The following is a 23,741-nucleotide window of genomic DNA, read 5'->3' on the forward strand; positions in this document are numbered from 1 at the left end:
GCTTCCGCCAAATCGTACTTCGATAATCGTCCATTAATTACTGGCCACCTGGCAGACCATTCATAATAAACCAATTGGTGAACATAATTTTACTTTCTTCATTTAATGCAGAAACAATTTCAACTACAAAATAATAGCTAGAGGACCGCCTGCTCGGCCATCCTGGGGTTCGTAAAGGTTAACAGTGCGCTGAACAAATTGAAAATACAAAAATACAACTAAGGACAGGGCGAAGGACGTCAGGATCGGGCGGGGGAATCATTATAATACATAAAAGCTCAAAGATTAAATTAAAAACAATGCAATAAATAAGAATTGGATTCTGTCGAGAAAGTGGGGCCGTGGCTCCTTCACTTCTTGACGGGCGTGGCCGGGGGCGACCGGTAGGAGTTGACCAGGCCACCGCCCGAGTTGGGTTTGCGGGTCTTCAAACGGTTCTGGAGCGTCTGCAGCAATCCGGCGAGCACATCGTGGTTGGGGATCTTCTTGGCGAAGAGCAGGCGCTTCACGGAGTCGTCGTAGGTGAGCAGGGCCACCATGTTCTGGAGCAGGAAGCACTGGCAGTACTCCAGCAGGCGGTAGGCATTGTAGACCTGGGAAATCAAAAACCCTTTAGGATGCTTGTCAAAATGAGAATATATGATCTGCCATCCCACCTTGGCGTGAATGTACATGGCCACCACATTGTCCACGTCCACCATTTCCGAGCACCGTGCCTCCGTGTAGCGCAGCAATCCCTCCAGCTGGAAGAAGCTGGCCGCTGCCATCAGCTCCAGGACATCGCCGTGGGCCACGTCCAAGGAGCTGCAGCCGCCGCAGTAGAGGAACTGCATCACCAGCTGGAAGATGTGGTAGCGGATGTCGTTGATCTGGACCGTGGGCGTGGAGCTGGCCTCGCTTAGTTTTGAGCTCAGCATGCTCTGGAAGCGCGGCGAAGCGGTGACCAGGACGATCTTGTGTCCGTAGAAGATCTTGCCCTCCACTCTGCAATGAAAATTACGCATTATTCTATCACTGATCTTTATTTTAGTTTTCAATAAATAATGATAGACGGGTTTCTCTTATTTAAGATCTTCAAAGCATGTATAGCTTTATCAGCAGTGGTTTTAAAGCACTTTTTTCCTACCGTATAGTCTGATTCACCCACCTGAAGGTCACATCGCTGAGTTCCGGATTGTTTACGAACTTGGGATCGATGCGGGATCCCTGGACGGGCTGCATCGGCGGTTGTTCCTTCACCGGGGGCAGTGTCTCCCAGCCGAAGCAGGTGGCGAAGATGTCCGCCAGCAGGAGGGTGGTGCCCTCGTTCTTGTTCCGGAATATGTTGAACAGCAGGGGCAGGCACTCGCTCACAAACTGGGCGCTGTAGTCGTCGGGACACACCTGCAGGAAGTCCTGGAGCAACTGATCTATGACCGCATCCAGTCGCAAATCGTGGGCCGCCGAAAGGGCGTGCATCCAGCAGTGCAGAGTCCATGGAACACCTAGTTTCCGCAGCTCAATGGTTATATCTGTACGCCAAGAAAGCAAATGAGTTATTATTGGTATGCGAATAAACAACAATTGTTTAAATTTGCTCAACCATATATCTCCTTTCAACATCCAAGCAAGCAGCTTGTAAACAAAACTGTTTCATCGGTTTACGAATTTATCTGTTTTGGAATTGTATTTTTAACTAATTTTAAGACGCTCTTAATCAAAACAAATATACAAGAAAATCATTAAAAACCGCTTGAATCACTTAATCGGTCATTGCTATCTACCTAATTTGAATTTCAAATGACTGTAGAGCTTACTTATTGTTTCTGTTAATTTTGTGATCGAAATATATGTATATGACGACATTTTGAAGGCGAAAACGTCCTTTACTAAAAGGTTTATATATGTTTAACCTATGTACATCTTCGGTGGTATAAGGATATTCTGGCGAAGAGTTATCTTAAATCAAGAACGGAAGCTATTGTAACACCTTTGCAGGTTTTATGTTGAAATATTAAACATTTAACAACAAAGTAAAGGCAAAAATATTTTATCCTATGACTCCTAAGGTAACTATAGGATATAGTCTCCCGATCGATCATATAGATAAATTATGCAATTTGCAAGGTTCAATGTTGCTGGCATTCTAACCCTGTTTGTTCATTATCACTTTTACCCCACCAGCCTGCACTTACCCAAGTGGTTGTTCTCGGCACTGTGGTACATGGCCTCCTGGAGTCGCTTGATCTGCGTCTTGTTGAGCAGCGGAAGCAAGTCCTCGCTGTTGCCACTGCTACTGCTGGGACCCCCAGCTCCTCCGGGGCCACCGGCTCCTCCTCCCCTCACCCCACCCACATCGCCCTCGGCCAGCATCTCCTCCAGCGAGAGTACATCTCGCGTTCCGGGTGAGACGGGGTGGGTCAGGAGTTTGCGGAGACACGATCGATGTCCGTGGGCAGCAGCCACGGAAATGGCGCAGAAGCAACCCTTTTGCGCAGATCCCGCGAAGCACAGTGAATCCTTCTGCTGCGTGGACAGGAAGGCATTGGCCCCGTGGGCCAGCAGCAAGGCCACGATCTCCAGGTTGCCCGTGCCGGCGGCCAACTGGAGGGGGGTCAGAGTGCACTTCTCCTCGCTGCTCCTGGCCCCGCCTTCCACCTTGCCGCCCCGTTCCAAGAGGATCCTCAGGGCCACGTAGTTGGCCCTGCTGGCGGCGAAACTTAGTGCCGTCCAGTGCTGCGTGTCCGGCTGAATGGCCGGGTGGCCAGCGCTCCCGGCAGGCGGAACCTCCACGTTGGGATCGCATCCAGCGTCCAGCAGGGCGTGCAGAGCCACCTCGTCATTCCGGATGCTGGCGATCATCAGGGCGGTCAGTCCGGCACTGTTTTGGGTGTCGTACCGCGTGGTCGGCGGTAAAAGCTGGGCGGCCTGGGCCAACAGTTCCGCGCGACCAGTCAGAAGAAGCTACGGAAGAAATGCCAGTTAAAATTTATAGTAAGGAGATCCTTGAAAAGGAGTGCATATCAATGGTTAGGGTATTCTGATATCAAAAATAACAAATTATTGAACTTATTTTACATTTTGCCAAGGTGCTGCAAAAGTCTCTCAACTACTACGAATTTAGGTCGTCACCAGTATGAAATAAGTCCCATGAATGCCAAAGAAACTAAAACAAAATACTTATCTATTTAATTATTCGAATTAATATGATGATTTTTAATCGATACTAGCAAGTATCCAATTTGGCATGTTTCAATATCGAGTTTTAGCTCATATCGTCACTAGCATAGACTTTTTTCAATATATTTAAGTAAATGCACCAAAGTGTTTTTCATTTTCTATTCAGTAAATCCAAAACTCAAAGTCGAATTCGAAAAACATATTTTTATAAACCATTCTCCTAATCGAAGGTACCTTCAAAAAGTATAGTATATGGATAAACTATAATAGAATTTGATTAGCAGACTCTTTTCTTAAAAAAGATAGTCTGACACCATTACAAATTACTAACTTGATTCATACTACAACAGTTTCTGTTAAAACAGAATGTTTGTATACAAACATCACTCACCTTGAAGGCCACTCCGATGGTGGCTCGCCTGCCCAGCTCGGAGGTGTCCTCTCCGATTCCGATCCCGATTCCACTGACCACCGGCGAACTGCAGCTACTGCTGCCTGTTCCCGTTCCCGTAGAACTGGCTGCGGGCGCATTGTTGAAGTGCGTCTTCTTCGTGGGCAGCTCCTCGTCATGAGCCACCGGCCTGATGGGGCAGTCCACTCCGGGAAGGAGCAGTCTGGCCGCCTGCATCACGTCGTCCTTATCGATCATCAGGGCGTTCCGATGCTCGGCGTGGGCAGCAGCCACTCTCAACCACTCGGCCAGCGGAGGCAGCACCACGTAGGCCCGCTCGTAGCACAACTCCTGGACGTGGTGGCCCGCGGAGGAGGTTCCCGCCCCCGGAGGAGCTGCGTGGGCCTGGCCAGAATTGCAGCCCGAGGCCGCGAGAAGTTCCGTGTGCTCCAGCTGGGAGCAGCGCATAAAGTAGAAGAGGGCCGCTAGAGCGGATCCGGAGAGGGCGGCGGCCAACTGGAACTCCTGCTGGGTGCGCAGGGCCTTCTCCTTCAGCTCCCTAACACTGCCCACGCAGGTGGCCAGACTGGCCACACTGGCCCATCTGGGCAGAGCCAGGGCTCCACTAGCCACTCTGCCGGCGTTCAGGTGGGCAAACGGTTGCAGCAGGCCCCACACATCGCCGGAACTGGATCGATACATCACAAATGAAATAATAGATTGAATTAGTGGGTTATTTATTTCTCTGACTAAGAAAACGCATTTTATTAAAGTGTACCAAAATTTTTCGACTTAAGGTCGTGTTTTCGTATACGAGAACTCCTATAGGCGTTCTATGTCAATTCAATGGCCTACCAAATGCAAGACCTCAAGAGAAGCCTGGCTGGTATCAGACTGAGGTTGCGCCAAAACAGCCAAATTGTTTTCTAGAGACATTGAGATCAAACATCTACTATGCCACTATAATCGCGCACATTTAGAAAAAGAAATCACGCTAACGCTAGCTGCAGCCAATAAAACTAAGAGTAAGTACCTGGCAATACTTTGATCCAAGGCGGCCGCCGTGCTTCCATTGCACTGCAGGGCAATCTCCTCCAGGAGATTCTCGATTCCCGCGCACAGATACACGGCAGCATACTCGTGGATGAATTTCCCCAGCCTGGCATCCGTCATCCAGCGGTAGAAGCGACCCACGGACAACTGGAGGCCCGCTCGGGCGGACTTGCTCTGCTTGAGGGCGCTTTCGCCGGGAACCGCGAACATGGCGGCGGCTCTGAGGCACGCCTTCGTGCAGGAGTCCGCCAGCGAGGAGCTGAGCACGACCCGCAGGGCTCCGGCCACCTCCTGCTTGGAGCACAGGCCCACTCCCGCCGAGAAACGCTGGATTTCGCGCGCGATCCTCACCAGCGCCCGCTGCAGCAGGTAGCCCAAGCGGGAGACCGCCTCCACGGCCAGGTGCTCCGCCTGCTGCTGGCAGCGTCCGTTCCGCAGGACCCTCAGGATGCACGGCTGACTCCAGGGCGGGTGCTGCAGCTCCACCAGCCGGTTGTGCGAGTCCACCCACACGAACTCGTCGGCACTGGTGCTGGTCACGACCGTCTCCAGGGAGGAGTACCTGCCCAGGCGGCGGGCAGGCTCTGAGCTCTCCGATCCGGCGCTCAGGCTGCTGTAGGTGCTGCTGCTCGTCTGGGAGCGCAGCGTCAGCATGGCCAGCTTGATGTCCTCCAGTCCGGTTCCACTCCAAGGAGCCTTTCCAGCCGGCATGATGCCACGATGGCGCCGTGAGCGCGTGCTCCTATTGGTCACTCCCGCCGCCAGGCGATCCTCGGGCAGGGGACCCAAGGTCATCCCGCCCGCAGGAGAAGAGCTGTGGCCCCCGGTGTCCGACATGCTGGCGTGTCCGGAGCTGCGGTTCTCGTCCGAGGAACTGTGGCACTCCTGTACCCGCTGCAGAGCCCGGAACTGGTCGTGCTGGTGGGTCCTGGCCGGCGTGGGGATCCCCAGAGTGGCTCGGCTGGGCGATACTTGGCTCTGGCTGTGGCTCAGGCTCCCACTCAGTTGGGGTGGCTGCGATTTCACGGGCGTACTCTGCACGGTCAGGCGAGCAGGACCCGCCACCGCCCGCTGTGGAATCAGAGCCTTCGAGGCGGATACTGGAGAGGGCATTTGGCCTGTTAAGGCCACCTGTCCGGCACTGGAGGAGGTCACCAGCTTGTGCGGGATCCCCTTGTTCGGCTGCTGGGCCAGCTCCTTGAAGACTCGGGGTGCCGGAGTGGCCATGGCCACCGCCAGCCCCTTTTGTGGTGACAGAGGCGTCTGCGAGAGGGATTGTATGTGCTGCTGCTGGGGTGGCGACTGCAACTGCGGCGGGGGCACGGGGGGCAAACCGGTCATCTGGCTGGGAGCCGGGTGCTGGCCAAAGTTGGGCGGCAAGTTGCCAGTGGGTCTGGAAGAAAGGAAGTTAGTTAGTGGACTGCTGGTTAAGGATATATAAATTTTATAAACTTATTTATACCCGATCGATCGTTTTTGGGAAGCGGTGAATACAATTTAATAAATTAATACAAGTTAAAGTTGTCTTAGATTTAGTTCAAGTCTAAGTACTTGACCTTAAATTCCCAAATCTTTTTTTGTTTCAGCAAGTTTAAAAACTAAAAAAGCATTCAAAACTTCAAGTTCATTAGGTTTCTTAAAACATTGCAGCTTTAATAGTAATGAGTTATTTAATGTAGGCACATTTAATGGAAGACTTTTAGAAAATGGCTAACTCAAAAATATGGAAAAATAAGCTACGTCAAGAAAATTGTTCGGTACCTATGAGTATTTTTGTTTTCTGTAATAACTAATAATTCTTAACTTCATTATTTTTCATGGCATTCCTAATTAAGTCTGACCCATTTCCAGCCCCATAAATGATGCAACTCATTAAAATTCCTCAGAAACAAAAGAACCCCAGTCAAAATAAACAAAAGCTTTTACTAACGGGTAGCTAAAGGAGATGTCACACTGCCGCTAATCTGTGTTCACAAAAACTTGACTATCTTCTAGTTAGTCACGAGCCGAACTTGAGAGCAGTGACACCTAATTAAAAGTAGTCGCAGTCGGAACCAGCATACAAGCCTTTGCAAAACATTATAAATACCTTAGGATATTTTAATAACTTAATAAAGTAATTTCACAAAATAGGTCATGAATATGAGTTCCATTCTCTATGGATTAAATGGGTAATACTTAAAAATGTAAGTATATACAGCAACAGAGATTCTTCTCATGATTATCATCTTCTATCTGGGTTGGCCAACTTCAAATACAAAGCGATATTAAAAGCCAGTTACGATTTCTCATTCGCATGCGAAAAAGTTAGTTGTCTCCGTCTTCTTTTGAATCATTATTCTTTTTGGACATTATTATCATTCAAATTTTGCCCATCCCTTTGACATATGCTGTAACTTGAGCTCTGATTGACCCAAATTTTAGATGTTGAGCTGGCTTGACGTATATTTTATCGTCTTTCTTGACAATATATCTTTAATACAGATCTTTAAAGCCTGAACAAGGTTCTGTGTTAAATACGATTTATGAGTGGAGCTTTGAATTTCTTCGGAGTACTGTTATTATGATCTAATTCTAAACTTGAAATTTTGGCTATCGAGCGATGACCTTTAGCAATCTTATCGGTTGAAAATGATTTTTAATTTAATCAATTTAATGTTGGTTTTTAGGGGTTTTCTAAATTGTTATTTTTTTAAAAGAAAAAAATATGTTCTTAATCCTTACCTCTTGTAATTTAAAATCTATTCTATACTCCTAAGAAAAGTTAATAATTCTCTATAGATCTTGATCCCTATTAAACAACAGGCTCATATGGAAATTTAAGACAAGCCTTTACGATCATTGTCTAAACATTATGAGTTATAAAATTAAACATCTTCCCTAACGACCATCATTAAAATGAACAAGCTAAATAGTCTAGACTTTGAAATTTTATTTTTTGATCTTTCACCAGTTACTTATGATTGACTTACAAGTTTTCTAGCGGAAATACTTTGGTATTATTTTTACTGAAGCTAATGAGTGATACATCGAAGCTTCTTTTTATTATCCCTAATTTACTCTATATCAAAGTGAATCCGATAAACGTAAATCAATTAACTTTTCCGTTTTGCAATTAAAAGTCGATCTTATGAGGAGAATTCAATTTGTACATCTTTTCGACCTGGATTCGATTGTCTGTCTGTTATTCGGACTCCCATTTAATCCAAAATCACGATCCTTTCCCTTTTGCCAATCAAATGAAGACCCAATTCTACGCCCAGAAGAAATCCCTTTTCCCCCGACTTTCACAAAAGAATTGCAGCAGTGCAATAGAAATAGAAATGGAAAATGGGAATGGGGAATGAGGAAATAAATAATGGAGTATGATCTGAAGAGTTCCCAGTACCGTTTCGCGGCCCTCCGCCACTCCTGAACGTAGCTCCAGTCGCACGAATCCGTCTCCGCCTCATCTTGGCCAGGGTCGTCGCTATCATCATCCTCATCACCATCGTCATTATCGCCGGCGGCTGCATCGGGTTTCGTTGGACCCACGACGGCCAGAGTGGGTTTTGCCACCGTTTCCACCAGCGCACTGGCTCGCCGGTAATTGCCTTCAATTCTGATATTAATTACGCCATTCTGCACGCTCTCAATGTAGGGCGGCAGTTCGTCATCCGCTGGCGGGGCTGTCGTCGGTGTCTCCGGTTCGCGCGCGGTCTTCTCCTCCTTCGCCCCCGCCTCCGGTGGACCCTGCTCCGTGACGCTGCTCCTCAGCTTCTGGGACATCTCCTGCAGCAGCTGCGAGTGGAGTTCCTTGGGCGAGGGCAGGGGCGACTGCTGGCCGCGGTGGATCGAGTCCCCGAAGTAGATGACCACCTTGTGGTTGGGCTTCTTCGCCGGCGAGGAGTCCTCGGTCGCCCAGTCGGGCAGCTCCTCGATGGGCGTGGGCGAGGGCGTTTGCGGGGGGCGTGGCACCGGCATCTGCTGAGCCAACATCTCGCTGTTCCTCAGCGATTGCGGCTGGAAGTTCTTGAGCGAGATGCCCCGGCGTCGCAGGATGAAGTTGTCATTCAGCATCCTGCTGAGCAAAGTGGGGGCGGAAGGAGCCGTCTTCTTGCCACTCGGCTTGTAGCCTCGCAACTCGCGGCACAGGCTGCAGGTGCAATCTTTGGTGCAATACATGATGCTGCTCGTTTAGTTTGGCTTTGGTTTCATTACAGATATACTTGTGGAGAAAATCCCCTTTTAGGGATTACTTAATTGTGTTTTTAACGAAGTAAGAATTTTATATAATTATTTTATTGCATTTTAATTTAACTTATGTATTGTATGATTTTGGGTATACCCATCATTATCGATTGGAATTAATGTTGCTTCCTTTGACGGAATTTCATTTAATATTATTACTTTGGATAAACAGTTGTATTTTTGGATAGAACTTCGTTACCAACATTAACTTAGTTATTTTTCGTCAGCTCTGTTTGAAAATGAATTCGTGTAAACAGAAAGTTTTGATTCACTTGTTTTGTTTAGTTAATTCTCCGTGGTCTTTTGATATTTTTCAAATTTTCTTTAAACACAGTCAGCCGTTTCTTCATTTAGTTTCGTGTTTTCCATTTCACTGTCGCACTGGTAATAATAGCAATTATGCAAATTATAAATTATCGTTGCGCTGGTGTTCATCCAGCCGCGTCCGAAACTCCGAAAGTCGAACCTCCGAAAACTGGACCCGCCGAATATCCAAAACTCGCGATACCGTTCGCCCTCGGCTGGAACTGAAGCTCGACTGAAGTGGAAGCTCGGATTTGGCCTGAGCCCCGGCTGCTGCTGCGTCTGCGTCGCCGTCGACTGCGCTGCCCAGTCATTGTCGGCGGCGATATCTGTTTTTCCTTATTTTCACAGCGCGTTTTGGGCCTCTGGGCCCGGGCCCGGCCACCTTGCACGGAGGGTCTTCGGGTCTTCGGCTCTGTCGGCTTGGGTAATTTTTCCATTTGCTTCTCAGCTGTGTGACCAAAACAATGGGCCTACAACAACCACTCCAACAGCCGCCAGCAGCGCTGGAACAACAACAGCAGGCAGCTTTTGAGGGCTCACTTGGAACGCCGAGCGGTGTACTAGAGCAATATCAGTGAGTTTTCTTTTTCATTTTTCTCGCTTGCCTGTTGTTGCTGCGGTGATTTTCAAAAAGTCACTGCGATCGGCGGCAGTGATGCTCAGCGGGGGAAAATGGAAGGGGGAGTGGAAAACCGTCAGGCACAGCTTCTGAGAGGCAACTTCAAAAACTTACATTGAAGGAACCCCTTAGACCGGTAATAAGTACTATATATCGTTAATGTATTTTATTCACATTAATAACATTTATTTATTACATATTTTGTCTTTGAAATTTTTAAAATGCCTAAATTTTAAAATCCTAAATTTAACAATATTATATTTTCATTAAAAATTAAATAAGAACTGTGAATTTCTTAACCTGGACTCTCAAAATATATTCTTTTCTCACTTTCTTTTTAAATAGATGTAGGTTTCCATTATTTACTATTCATTTATATTCATATAATCTTATTTTAAGTAAATATATGAGTAATTAACAAATAGATTTTGTGGTAGACATTACCCATAGATTAGTGTCATTACAGGTTTGGATATTTTAATCGCCGTTTTAAATCTTTCAAGGTTTATTTTCATTTCATATTTTAAACATATCTAAAGTTGTGATTAAACACCAATTAAAAGTTCTAATAACTACTTTGGTGATCATATATTACACACTGAAACCCCCAGCCAGCTCAGATAGAGTGACTGGCCAAAGTGGCTACCATCTCTGGTGGCGGGCCTTGCACTGAATTTAATTATGTATAACTGTTTGGCGGGCCAAGGGAGCATAGCACCACAGCACCACCCAGCACACGAAGGTTATACAATCTCGGCACTTATCAGATCGCTTTGCCAGCTTCCTTGCAGCCGGGAATCGCCCGGCCCGAGTCCCATTCCCATTTCCATTCTCGGGTCCCAAGATAGTAAAACCACCGTGTTCTGAGCATGGGCAGACGTGCGTAGGCTTTAAGATACATCTACAAGATACATCTCATGTGTGGAGCAAATAAATTGCCGAGCGTAACCTGCTTCTAATGATTTATACAAGCTCATGCGCTGACATAACGGTTTCTTGGGGTTAGCCTTTTGTTTTTCCGATCCGAAACCACGCACTCGACCACCGGCAGAAGCTTCCATTTTGTGGATGAAGAATGAAGTAGTAAATGGGCAATTGGGAGCGGTCCGAAACCACAGACCCAAATATGATCCCATTCACAGCCACTGACATACGCACAAAGCCAATGCAATTAGAAAGCCACGGCCGCCTGATCCAAATACCCGAAGCCCCGAAATGAAAATCGAGCGTTGGAACGCCCTCGTAATACGGAAAACTGTTTGCTGCTCTATCTATCTTCCTTCGGGCGATTATACAATAACTTTCTTTGCTGGCCGCCGGCTGTTTGGTTTCTAAGCCAGGTGGATTATTAAAAAAATTACACCCAAGCAATTTTCGCATTAAAAAGTTTAATTTACGGAAAAGTAATGACAGACCATAAATATGCTTACACCCATTAGGCCGAGCTTCATACTCCGCACTTAAAAGACCTCCCAAAATAAAACGAAACCGAAACACAAAAACTACACCAAAAAGTTTAATGTAATATTCGCGTGTTTATAAAACAACTCGGCCACGAAGGAGAAAAAGATTGAAAATGGCTGGAAAAACTGGACAAAGGCAGTAAATGCAACTCACCAGAAAGTAAAGACAAGAAATACGGCCCAGCCCAACCCTTTAGTATCGGAGATATATATCCACCAAATGGGTAAATGTGTGTCACTCGACTAATGAGGTTTGGGGAACTTTCGTTTTTCATGCCTGACAGTATTAGCCAGGAAATGGTTTTCGGTTTTAGATTGTAGATCATTAGAACCAGGTCTTCCAGCGAGATCATTAATAATCTTGCTGGGCAGAGATATCAGCACGTTATGGCATGGAAATGGAAGTCGAAGCAAGGTTAATACTTTTGGGCCCCAAGGCAAGCTGAAACACTTAAGCCACATACTTGCTCACTTCAACGGATTTTCATTTCACTTATTTTCCCCGATCCCCGTGGAAGATTTACCGAAATGTGATTTGACTGACTTGGATTGCTCAAGTCAAACTTCTGTTGGGCTGAGTCATGTGTTCGTTGGGCCTGGGAACAGTGGAAAATGTGTTACGAAATCTGGATGTGTAGGACAGCACTGGGGAGTTAAGAAACTTTTCAAAACTTTTCGGTATGTCGTATTTAGCTGTCAGTTAGCAAGGAGAACCGCATATTAACTGGCAACCCAATACCAGCTATGATCCCGAGGATAATAATGACATATTCGCCGTGGAATTATGCATTCTATTCCCATCAGGCTAATGGCAATCTCGGTTAGTTTACACTCCCCACCCGAGTGCCCACCAAATGATACACTCAAGACACGCTGTTGTATCCCGACACCATCAGTGACATGGCAATTGGCTGTAACTGTTATGAAACCCCAACATCTGACAAATTGCTACCTACTCCGAATGCTTTCGGCCCTATCATATCATCGCATCTAGCTGATTAGAGTTTAATATGCTGCGACTACTGTGAGGCGTCCGCGGAGATTTCCGCATTCAACCACATCCCCATCGCCAATTGGAGAAGCTGCGAAGTGGCAGATGATGATGAGGCAGCGATGAAGTTGTAGCTGCAGATGGAGACGTGGCGAGCGACTGACTTTGCTTCCGTTCGAAGACAGTATCTTCCTCGACTTAATTAGTCGCCTGTCTATCCAGATCCATCAACAGGCTGCTCCATCCCGGCCACAGCTGACGCCCCCGAAAATCTCCCACACTTTCGCGCCCCGAATTTTCTCTGATCTTTCGGCGGTCGCGGTGTTCGGCCGGGGCGATTCTGTTTTGATGGCGACTAGTTAGTTGGCTAAGTGTATTTTGACAAACACCGGGGAGTATCTCACAGACACGTGTATCGCCTACCCGTATCTGTATCTGTGGCCGTAAAGAAAGTGGCGGTAAGGTAAAAAGGTAACAACATTTTCACTTGCCCCACGTCGCCGCATTATTTCTTGTGCCAGCTTTAATGCTGCGTTCGAAATACCTCCAAACTGAAGATGCTCCGGCGATAGGGGCAAAAGGTACGATTCGGGGATCGAGGGAAAGGTATGAATGTACTGTGAGTACGAGTAAGTGTATCAAGTTTGTTGCCCTCGCAGATGGCTCTGCCCTCCTCCTGGCCATTGTCATTGACTTTGCTGGCTACAAATTGTTGCTGTTGCTGCCGCCGCTGGCAATTGTGGCGAATTTTTCGTAAATTTTTCCTATTTCAGTTCGTTAGCTATTATTATTTTATTCCCTGTATTGTTGGGCCCTGCTAATTATTCACATTTTGCTATTTTCACTTTCGTTTGTTGTGTGAATTATTTCCAACTGTCATTTGTTTGTTGTTACTCGCATTTCGGACTTTTAATTGCCAGAAAGAGAGAAGCGCGCCACAATAAAGTTTCGTAAATGCCAGTCATATTTCAGTTTCCTGGAGGGCGGCCAGATCTCAATCGGCAATTGTCTGGCTCTGGCAAACGATTTCTCAATCGAGCTTGAACTTTGCGGGAAATAAGCTAAAGCCTTCAGCCGCAGCCTCGCTCTGTACCTATATATCTGCATCTGTGTGGCCTAAAATGTATCTCAGGCCCAGCTCTAGTCTCGTTTTAATTGAATTAGTCTTGTGTGACTGGGCCGAGCCCGCATTTAATAATTATTCATCTCTACCTGAGCTGGGGTCGTAAAGCAAGCTCCATCTTCTTTTTGTGGCACACATCCGGAGCAATCTTCTTCTGCCGGGCTTCCTGCCCCTGGACCCCCGCTTCCACCGCCCCAGAGAACTGGCACTAATATTTTCCAAATTAACCTTGACCGGCTTCACAATGCGAAAACGAATCGCAGACGGATCGTTCCCGTTTGGTCTAGCGACCAAGAAGCCACGATCATACGAAACACACAAACAATCCATTATTATTTCCGAAAATCGTCTAGCGTCCGCTATTCTGCCTCATCCTCATACTTCCATCCAACTTCTTTTCGACGTTGCTGTTTTTGTAGCACTTCCGAAAAGAAGTTGGTCGCTTCGGCCCAGAATAAAAGTTTATTGTCCGTTCAACCCGGCCCCTCTGAGTCGTCATTCCCCTCCCAAAACCACCTCACTTCACGCTTTTGTGCACAATTATGCATGCAAGTGTCCAAGTCCAAAAATAGTTGGCGTTGTGGAAGATCCAACAGTCTTGACTGGCGCTTTGAAACCCGGTATGAAATCTGGAGGGGGGGGACATTTCACTTACTCAAGCAGAGTAAAGAATTCGTTCTTGTCAGAGATGTCTATAAATAACACTGCGCAACAGTGTTTTTGGTGCATTAAGTGGTTCGGTTCTATACCTATTACTTGTTAAAAAATATATCTTTTACCCACGTGGTCGGTAAAAATGTTAGGACAAATATTTTTATTTACATTTGTAAAGCCTGTTCATTAAGTCGAGTGCATTGTGAATAAAACGAAATTTTAAGTTAACTTAACTTTAACTAACTTTTGCTTTGACTAAGAAATTACAGAACCGTAAATTTACAACTGTAGAATAGCATCTAAGCTATTTATTGAAGATATCTAAAATCCAAACATTAAAAGTTGTTATTTCTTAAAACGCGATTTTACAAATAGCACCCGCCAGGATCGAAAACTAAGTATCTGCTTACTTTCGCTTACGCATTCATAAGTCTATACTATAGACTCTATAGCATAGACTCTATGCTAACATTATCTAATACCCATTCCCCTAAACATTTTTGAATACGTAGTTTTTGTTCAATGTTGTTCAAAATCACAATTGCTTTGAATGAACTCGCTTTCATGGGACATTATTTTCTTTCGATTATTTTGGTTTATCCTAATTTCCTTAGTTTCACGATCGACCTGACCTTAGTATGTTTTTAAAATAGCGCCCTCTATTGACACTATCGGCATACTAGAGCGGTTTCAGAATACTGCCGCTAGATGGTGCGCACTGTCAAATCCACGTATAATTGCGAAGTTCCAAATACCAGATCTAGGTGTCGCACGATCAATAAAACCTTAACACATACGATCCAATCTTTTTACAGCTAAATTCAAAAAGCAGCGTTGCCAGACCGAAAAAATGCTGTCTCATCTTAAGGTGTTGGTGCTACCAGCTCAGGAAAATTATGACTCATGTTCATGAAGAGGAAGAACACATGGCGCCTTGATTCAAAAATATTGCATTTTTGAGCTTGATAAAAAGTGTAGGAACAGAGAAGAACGAGAATGGATAATATAAAAAATAGGAGAAAAAAGAGGGAGAATGTCGCAACATTTTTAAAAAGATAAATGGAAAATCACCAATCACCAACCAATCATAGGCAATTTGAAATAGTGGACACCTAATTAATCGATACGCAATTAAGTTCATCATCTAGTTCATCTAGTTCTAGCTCCTTGCCATCTTCCATTCCCCCACTTCACTTCAAATTCAGTCATGGATGGAATGAATCTTCCTAGCAAATATCAAGCTGGGAAATGTTCACATAGAAATATGTAAATGTAAATTTATTTGATAAATAAAAAAAATTTCCGCCACCAAATAGAAGTTCTTCCGTCTGAAAGATTCATCTTTAAAAAAGATGTTTCATGTTGCAGTTCCCATTATTATTCACATATGTAACTAGGCTTCAAATAAATTAAAAAATTTATGTATCTTGAAAAATATTGAAACAATTTTTTATTAGGTTTCCAAGTTCCTGAGTAGGACTCTAAAATTAAAATCAATTTATTCACATTGCATTTACATAAAAAAAACTATATCGGCCTGGAAAAAATAATTCATTTGCACTTACTGACTTAATGCGAAAGAGAAACCAACGAAATAGTAATTCAAATTCTACACAATCTGAATCCTAGGGGTCAAAATGCAGCTGAAGGACTTAGAATAACAAATAATCCATATCAAGCTAGTAAATCAAAGAACGCCAAGTCATAATTTCCATGCATGCATAAACTATATTCCGTATGTATTTAAAAATCGAAAGACTCAGGCGACGAACTCACCTTCGCGGCTTCGGCCGCAATATCTCGTGGTTGGCATCGGTTATGCAAAGTGGGCTGAGGGCCCGGGCCCCGGCCAGATGTGCCACGCCCACACGCTCCGTATCCCAATTGTGGCGAGTGGGCATGCTGTCTACGACCGCGTATCTTAGTCCGAGCGCGTGGCTACTTCTCCGTCTATCCACCCAGTCAGAGTTCACAGTTCCAGCTGCTGCATTTTCCGGCTCTGCAAATTGTAAGACAAACAAACAAACGATTTTATTAAATAATGCAGTGTGGGAATGAGGAGAGATGCAGTGGCGTAGCCAGTTTTTTGTTGAAAGGGGCATCATATTTATTGTGTATATACAGTATTTGATTCGAAATACTCCGCGATAGATGTTTAGTCCTAAAAGCTGCGTCAGTTAAGCACCGAACTCTCGGGAACTTAAAAAGATGCAAGCTTAATATTACGTTTTGCTTACTTAACATAAATTGTTTCCCTAACTCATCTTTTAAGATCAAATTATAAACCCCTATACTGAACCTTTCCAATAAGATTATAATTAAATGTTTTTAAATATATAAATATATGGTTGTCAAATTAACGATGCTCAGGAATGCATTATCATTATCTTGCCGTTTAATCAACATTTCGCACCCGAAATAAAAACACATTTTATGTAGGCAGCTTATTATAGGCAAAACAGTATTCTTACATTTAAGGGGAAAATGTATCTTTATAAGAAAGATTGCTCAGAATCGTTTGTTTAGAATACGTTTTAGCATATAACCCGCGGCTTACATACATATTTCAACAAAATATTTATTGTATTTCACCCCCTTTATTTTCAAGAACTGATTCCAGCTGTGTCCGTTTTGGATAGATGCGAAGCAGGGGCGACCCAGTGGTCGTCTAGCCTAGCGACCGGCTAGATGCCCCTCCAAGTCAAAGAGCCCCAGTGCAATTAGTCGCTGCCGACGTCGTCGCCACTTCCTCTGCTCATAATAATTAACGCTGCCCCTCGCTGCAGAGAAAGCTCGGAGGAGGAGACCCGGCCATTGCGTGTTCTGCGTCATTGGGATGGCAGGTTGATCGTCTGTTGATCGTCTTGCTAGTGGCCAGTTGCTCTATAAATGGTCGCCGGTCTGGCCTGGGCCAGAATCTGGATCCGATCTGAATTTCAGTCGTCGTCGGAGTGGAGCCCCGTCTGCGTCTGATGGAACGTCGTCGTCTGGCGCAGGTGTCGATCAAGAACTTTGGAGCCACATTGGCATGCAATCAATGCCGTTCGATTTCATTTCGCTGGAAAAGGTTTTTGCCGGCATAATGTCAGGCATTTCTGCTGGCCATAAAAAAAGGAAAACGTTTTCCTCTGCAGCAGCTGGTTCTCTTATCGCCCCGTTCCCGGTAAAAACAGTTTCCCCCGAACTTCGCTGTATGTTATTTAGCTTTTCTATTGAATGCTGAAAGCGATCTTATCGGAAGTGTCCAAGAGTCGTAATGGGAAGGGAAATGGGAGAGTGAGATGCCGATGATGATGGTGCTGAGGATGCCATATAATAGTACAGGTATTCCAGCAGGTTCCCAGTAATTTGGAGCTATGATTCATATATGGCCGCAACAACAATCTAGATGTCTTTGTTGGTTTACTTGATTTGCCAGGGGAAATATTCGATGATTTCTAGCAGGAAAAGTGTTGGTTCTTTCTTGCCACAGAAACTATAAGATCTCATAAGACAGCCCATAAAATACCATTGCCATTAGGTGAAAACAAGTTATTGGCACTGATAGAGCTCTCGCATGAATCACGTTTAAGCATCCCACATATTATATAAACCTCCCCCATATATCTGAACGTGATAAATGAGGTTGAGCTTGAGCTTAGGCACTCCAACCGATCGATTTGACCTTGTTATATTGGGCAAACAATCAACATAATTTTCGCGGTGCTTATCGATTTATTTTCAGTCTCTGCGGGAGGCTATTCAAGCTTTCCTTGGCCAAAATCATTGGGAAACGCTAGTCTTCGCTCAGGTTATTTGCTAAGCGACCTCTTATCAGAATCCAGCTAAATGGGGTCATCTCGTAGCGCCCGCCTGGCCTAATCTGAGATTTCTTTTTAACCGTTCTCGGCTTTGTTAGTTTTATTTTATGTCTTTGTTTCAGGCGGCGCATTAATTATCCGAGCCCTGGCTTGACACCCAATAACAGAGCATCGAGAAGGAACGTCGATTGATACCCATATAAATGGCAGCTAAACTGCCGCATTTTAAATGGCAATAGTCGATTCCATTCTTCTGTTCTCAGCCCATCGGCTGCTGGCCGGTAGATTTATGGCTACGGGGATGTCTCCGGCGAGAAAGCGCTCTGATCTCGAGAAGTCGTTGCAAATTGATATCACATAACCGAGTTTATGGCCCTCTAACAAACTGTCGAAGTATCCGATCAAGTTCTGTTACTCATTGGGCTGGATCCAGCATTTCCGATATCAACGTGAGTTTTATATGAGTTGCAGGAAACAGGACAGAGAATAAAAACTTTTCAGATGCTCTTGAATGATTTCCCACATTTTGAGTGCGTGTTTATGTTTCCTGTAAGTCCTGGAACCAATCACATCCAGTTATGCAAGTCATTTAATGTATATTTTAGTTACTCTCTTGGTTTTCGTTGAGGTGAACTATATTAAGTATACCTCTGTGTAACCATTTCGATTAATATTCTGACAGTTACAAAAATAAAAATTCGATTACTTGGCTATTTTCGCTTTAATTATATATATTGGATACAACGAAAAATTATCGGGTAGTCTCTTCCTAATAAGTTAAAATGAAACTATAAACTTAACATACAGAGTTATTTATCAATTTATATATTGTCTTAACATGTTACTGAAAACATGTAGAATAACTATTTTCTTACGTAAATCTGCCTATGTGAATTCATTAATTTTTAAACGTTATTTGAATATGCGAAATTTGATCCCAAATGTTGAAGAACATTCTACTTTTTACCAAGCTATAGCGCATTTCTTCTCTAATCGAGTCTTAACCTTTTCGGCATATTTCGCGCTGCCCTCTCAGTAATTTTAACTCTTTCTCCGCCAGCTACCGCATTCCAAAGTGAAAGGCCAATCCGAAAGATAAAAACCCTCACACGCACGGCTGCATAAAAAGACACATAAGAAATTTCATAATTAATATGCCGCGCATACGACCAACTGTTTGAAGTCTGCCCCGGGACATTAATATGCAGCAATCTGTGGGACACGTTGCAACCTGGAATCCAAGTCCCAGTGTGAAGTACGATTCTAATTCTGATTCCGAACCGGAGTCCGGCCAGGTGGCGTTTTTTCGATTGTGACCACAGAGCTGACACTAATAGATGCGGCCTTCTACGCCCTTAACAGATAATTTACATAATAAAGCCAGGTCGGGGATCCTACCGAGTTTGTCGTGCCCATCGTTTCGGATCGCTCCATTCATTAATCACACAAAAGATCTACGCTGAAATTTCCAATACCCGTAGTTTCTTCCCCATCTGCCGATCGTATTTGCCTTTGGGCCTCGGTTCGATTTGGTTTGCTTCGGTTTCCACTTATTACAAAGATTAATTGCACAGCTTATGCTAATCCATTGTCATTAGCCATTTATAGATAGTTGCGGTGGCAACTGGGCAACAAAAACCCCATAAGACCAAACCAGAATTCCAGGGGAAACTAATGTGTGGCTGAGTTTGTTATCTAAACAATTTCATCGGTGAATTTATCACCGATTTCGTTGGCATTCCTTGCTGGCCTATGTGGCAAATAAAAGGTATCTGATTTCTGGGGCACTGTCTCCATTTGTTACCCTGTAACTCTCCCCGTAACTCTCCCATTTTGGGGCATCTGCATCTGCCCGTCTCTTTTTGGCCGGGGGCACAAGCGCGTGTTAAAATGGCCCAAAACAAACAAATACTCAATGATAGCCGACCCCCAAATGATTCGATTCCATTCTCTCCCTCTGCGAGTTAGCCCCGTGAGGCAGCAAAAATTGAATCGTTTTGTAACCGATACTTGGCCCGCCATTCGGAATTTCTTCTGTTTCCATCTATCGAGTAGAAGGCAAACACTGAACACATTTCAAGTGGCCCGATGGCCTTTGGCTTCAATCTCCCTGGGAATGTGTGAACTGGGGATTTAGATATTTTTATGGAAATTTCTAGGTTATTTACAAGAACAATGTTGGAATATGAAACCATATCGATTTCCATCAATTAATATAGGGTTTAATATTATAATTTCTGTTGAAATCTATTATTTCTTTTTTTGGTCTAAGCTCCTCCAATTTATGTTAATTTATTATATGTATTTGTTATACTATTGAACAAACTTAAGTATATTATAAGCAATAAAGTCATATTTTAGCAAAAGTACTTAATTAATATTTTTAAAGACCCAAGCCCATTAAGTTGCAACCAATCAGAACTTATAAAACAAATAATGTTCTAAATTAATTTCCAAAGTATGATAAGCAGTACTTGTAGACGAGCCTTTCAGCATAATAACATCAATCAATTAAACACGTTGACTGTAGACAACCCATTAAAAGGCCATCCTAAATTACCTGTTCGAACCAGATGCATTCGTTGCCCGAGGGCGGGATCCAGAACCTGTTGATCTTAATTTGATTTTCGAATTTCTTTTGGCAAGTACCCAAGGCCAATCCTGAGATCTTGTTGTGGCATCTGAAGAACTGTCGAGTGCCGTAATTATCTCCACCGGAGCTGCTCTGCGTTCTGAGTTTGGTTGCATGTGGAAAATTTTGATTCATGTCAAAAGCAAGACACGAACGCCATTTTCGGCTACCATCTCTGGCTTATTTACCTTAATAAATTCAAAATTAAATTTTCTCTTAATTGCGAACGAGACGAGGTCGAAGTTGGGGCCCCGGCCAGAACTTGATGGCCGGAGAGAAAGTGATTTCTGGCGTGGCTGCTGCAGTGCCAGCTTGGAATTGGGTCACCTGGTTGATATTGGGTACTGGGCTTGCGGCTCGGGTCTGGGGTCTCGACTTCTCTCGAAGTCGGGCCTGGATCGGGCCAGGCAGCTGGTTATTCGACGGACTCGAACGGCCTCTCGCCCATTGACATTTAAATTATTTGTTCGAACCGAAAAAATGCCACCGAACCAGCGTTCGCCGACGTGGTTGTTGTTGTCACGTGATGTCAGCGAGGGGCAAAATACCAATAAGCGGAGGAAAATAATAAAAGCAATTTTTCATCTTAACTGACAGTGAAATAAAATACTCTCAGCCGGGCTTATGCAACCAGAGAGCCCAGATCTCGGGCTTAATGGACAATTGGCTTAACGGGAGACAAGAGGCCACGCCCTGACCCCCACCCGGCCCCCGGCCATTCCCTTCACCAAGTGACAGTGACAGCCCCAAGTGGGCCAAAACCCACTCACACTCCCCACAAACATTTGGTAATTAAAACAGGCTCACTCTTTGGCCGGAGGTCGTTCTCTCTATCGTACTATCTAACAAATACGGCCCTGCGATGCCCTTTTCTTTGATGGAGGCCCTATAAAACAGCCCTATAATGTATCAATAATGTCAGGCCACAGAATGTGGTCCGTCCATTGCTTTTGACTCGCTTGTCAGGTGTGTCGGCACGAGCGGCTTTTGTAGGCCCCCTGAACCTCCGCCTCGCCCTTCCACATCTCCCCTGCTCCCCACAAATCTTCGAGGCAGCTGTGCCTGGTCGTAGGTCTCTAAGCCTACTTCTCGAGTTGATTCGCTGATTTAAGCCATAAAACTCTATACCCTACGCTGCTGGGTGTTGTCGATCAAATGAAACCTATTTCAATTTATATATTTTTTCCGACACAAAAATATTTGTTTTAAAAAAAATTACTTAACTAGTCTTTTTTCTGTTCTTAGTTAAGTGAGGGCTACAATCTATGTATCGCTTCAAAATATTTTTATTTTAATACCATCGATCCTTAGCCCTATACCATCGAAAGAATAAACAGTAAGAAAAGTGCAAATCATGCATTTGTTTTGATTTATGAACCATATTAATGTTTGTATATTGATAGTTACATTTTTTATTTAGCAATTTAATACAAAAATATCAAAGAATGATGCTCACAATTATCTTTAAAAAATTATTGCAAGCACATTGGAGTGATATGATTACTCGGGTGGGATAGCGAATAGGTTTTTAAAAATAAATCGATAGATTACGTTTTTACACGCTTGTAGGAATAATAGGGCCCAGTTCAAAGGCTGTTATTCAGGGACAATTGCTACTGGCACTTAAAATGTTGCTTAGCTAAACCATATTTTATATTTCAGTAAAGTTGTTTAGTGTATTACTTCGCCCCATTCTTTTTATTTCAGAAATATGAAATTACTTTTGCAACACTTTTACAAGTAATATGCCTTGTTGATCAGAGATGGTCAAACAAATTTTATACCGCTTAGCATAGAGTTTATTTTACCTCCCCCCCCTTTCTTTCTCTTTATCTTTTGTGATTCCATTCAGATCGTAAACAAAGGCGCAAAGGTGTCAAACGCCAAAGCTAAAGTCAATAAAAATAGTTTACCCATGGGTGAACATACATAAGCCCATTCGAACTTGTACAAACATATAAATATGCATTTGTGTGCTGTTTGTGTTTGTGTGCTTGACTATTTACGAGCTTGTTGGTTGTCCACTTTAAACCAGAACAAGGAAAAACTAGCAAATGTATCTGCAAGATACACATATTTTCAGCTTATTGCCAAATGTTTTGTCAGAGCTATTTACAAAAAAAACAAATTCGGAAACTCCAATCCGAACTGAAATTGGGTTGCGACACAGAAATACAAGCCAAAAATGATCTTTCCATGCGGGTCTTTAACATAATTTCCCCTTAACCCGCTGTAAGACGCTCGCATTTGCATAGATTTATTCCATACCGATATGTATAGGTAGCTCTTTATTAGCGAATTTATTCAATATTTTTATGAACAGTTTAGCGCAAGAATGAACCCATTAGGATTCCGTTTTTAGGTGTGGTAAGCTACTTGACTTCATTTTTGCAGAACTAACCGAAACAACAAAACAAATTTATGGGATTTCCAGTGTCTTAAATATGGAATGTGCCTCAAACGACAGCTTACCTTTCCAATATTCCCAATTATTATAGCTCTCCTTTTCAACGAATGCAGTGAATAATCCAAATTAGAGTAGTTTTCAAATAGGCACACAAAGTATGATAGACGGCGGTTAAGCTCGACTTAACTGGCAGGCCATCGCCAGCGATTATTCAGTTAATTTGGCTTGCTAACTCAAACTTGGCACAGTGATCGCTTGGCTCTGCCTATCTGGGCCCACTTTGGGAAATTGCTTGCGTGCAATTAATTAAACAAATTGCTTTACTTTCACCTACTGCTGAGTTGCGAGCAGCATTGGCATCAGAATCAACATTTGCATGGCATTTCTGCACACTCGCACAGCACTGGCACAACAACACAGACGCACTCACACACGGCTGCAGTTATTTATATTTTCCTCGAATTCTTTTCTTTTTTATTTTGGCAGGTTTTCGGCTAACAGGAAAATTGACTCTGCGAATGTATGCGGACGCTGCCTATATACCGAAAACAACTTTTCGCGCATATTACACGGCCACGCTCAATCGGAGAATCAGAGAATCGGAGCGAGAGAGATGAGGAGACTGAGTCCCAAGCCGAGACAAAACAGCAGCCAACGAGGCGAACCAACCGACCGCTCGCTGGAGAATCGTTCTGCACGGCGAAAAGTCAAAAACACAACTGAGACTTCTTTGGGGAAAAGTATTTTTACAGAGCAACGATCGAGCGATCCAGCGAGCCAGCGATCCACCGAAGGCACGCGCAATAGACGAGGTCTTGGACTCGGACTCAACAGGTCTGGAGTTCGTCTCTCTGCGCATATAGCTCTCGGGGCCTCGGGAGAGCCAGCCACTTTGAGTGAGTATCTCAAACCA

General features: G+C 44.2%; 1 protein-coding gene across 2 annotated transcripts; it reads right to left on the bottom strand.

The window, feature by feature from the left end:
- Window positions 1-74: 74 nt before the first annotated feature.
- LOC119554884 (ankyrin repeat and BTB/POZ domain-containing protein 2) lies at window positions 75-23,529 on the bottom strand. 2 transcript variants are annotated; one of them, XM_037865973.1, is made up of 8 exons: window positions 22,894-23,529; window positions 15,766-15,988; window positions 4,584-5,996; window positions 3,551-4,238; window positions 2,175-2,943; window positions 1,148-1,511; window positions 657-984; window positions 75-593 (listed from the first exon to the last, which is right to left on the bottom strand). In XM_037865973.1, the coding sequence occupies exons 2-8, from the start codon at window positions 15,888-15,890 to the stop codon at window positions 351-353; spliced, it is 3,930 nt and encodes a 1,309-aa protein (XP_037721901.1). In that variant the 5' UTR covers window positions 15,891-15,988; window positions 22,894-23,529; the 3' UTR covers window positions 75-350. The 2 variants fall into 2 exon arrangements, with proteins under 2 accessions (XP_037721901.1, XP_037721900.1); XM_037865972.1 differs by lacking the exons at window positions 15,766-15,988; window positions 22,894-23,529 and adding an exon at window positions 7,992-9,021.
- Window positions 23,530-23,741: the final 212 nt, after the last annotated feature.

This window comes from Drosophila subpulchrella, chromosome 3L (genome assembly GCF_014743375.2).
Source record: "Drosophila subpulchrella strain 33 F10 #4 breed RU33 chromosome 3L, RU_Dsub_v1.1 Primary Assembly, whole genome shotgun sequence".
Lineage (NCBI taxonomy): Eukaryota > Metazoa > Arthropoda > Insecta > Diptera > Drosophilidae > Drosophila > Drosophila subpulchrella.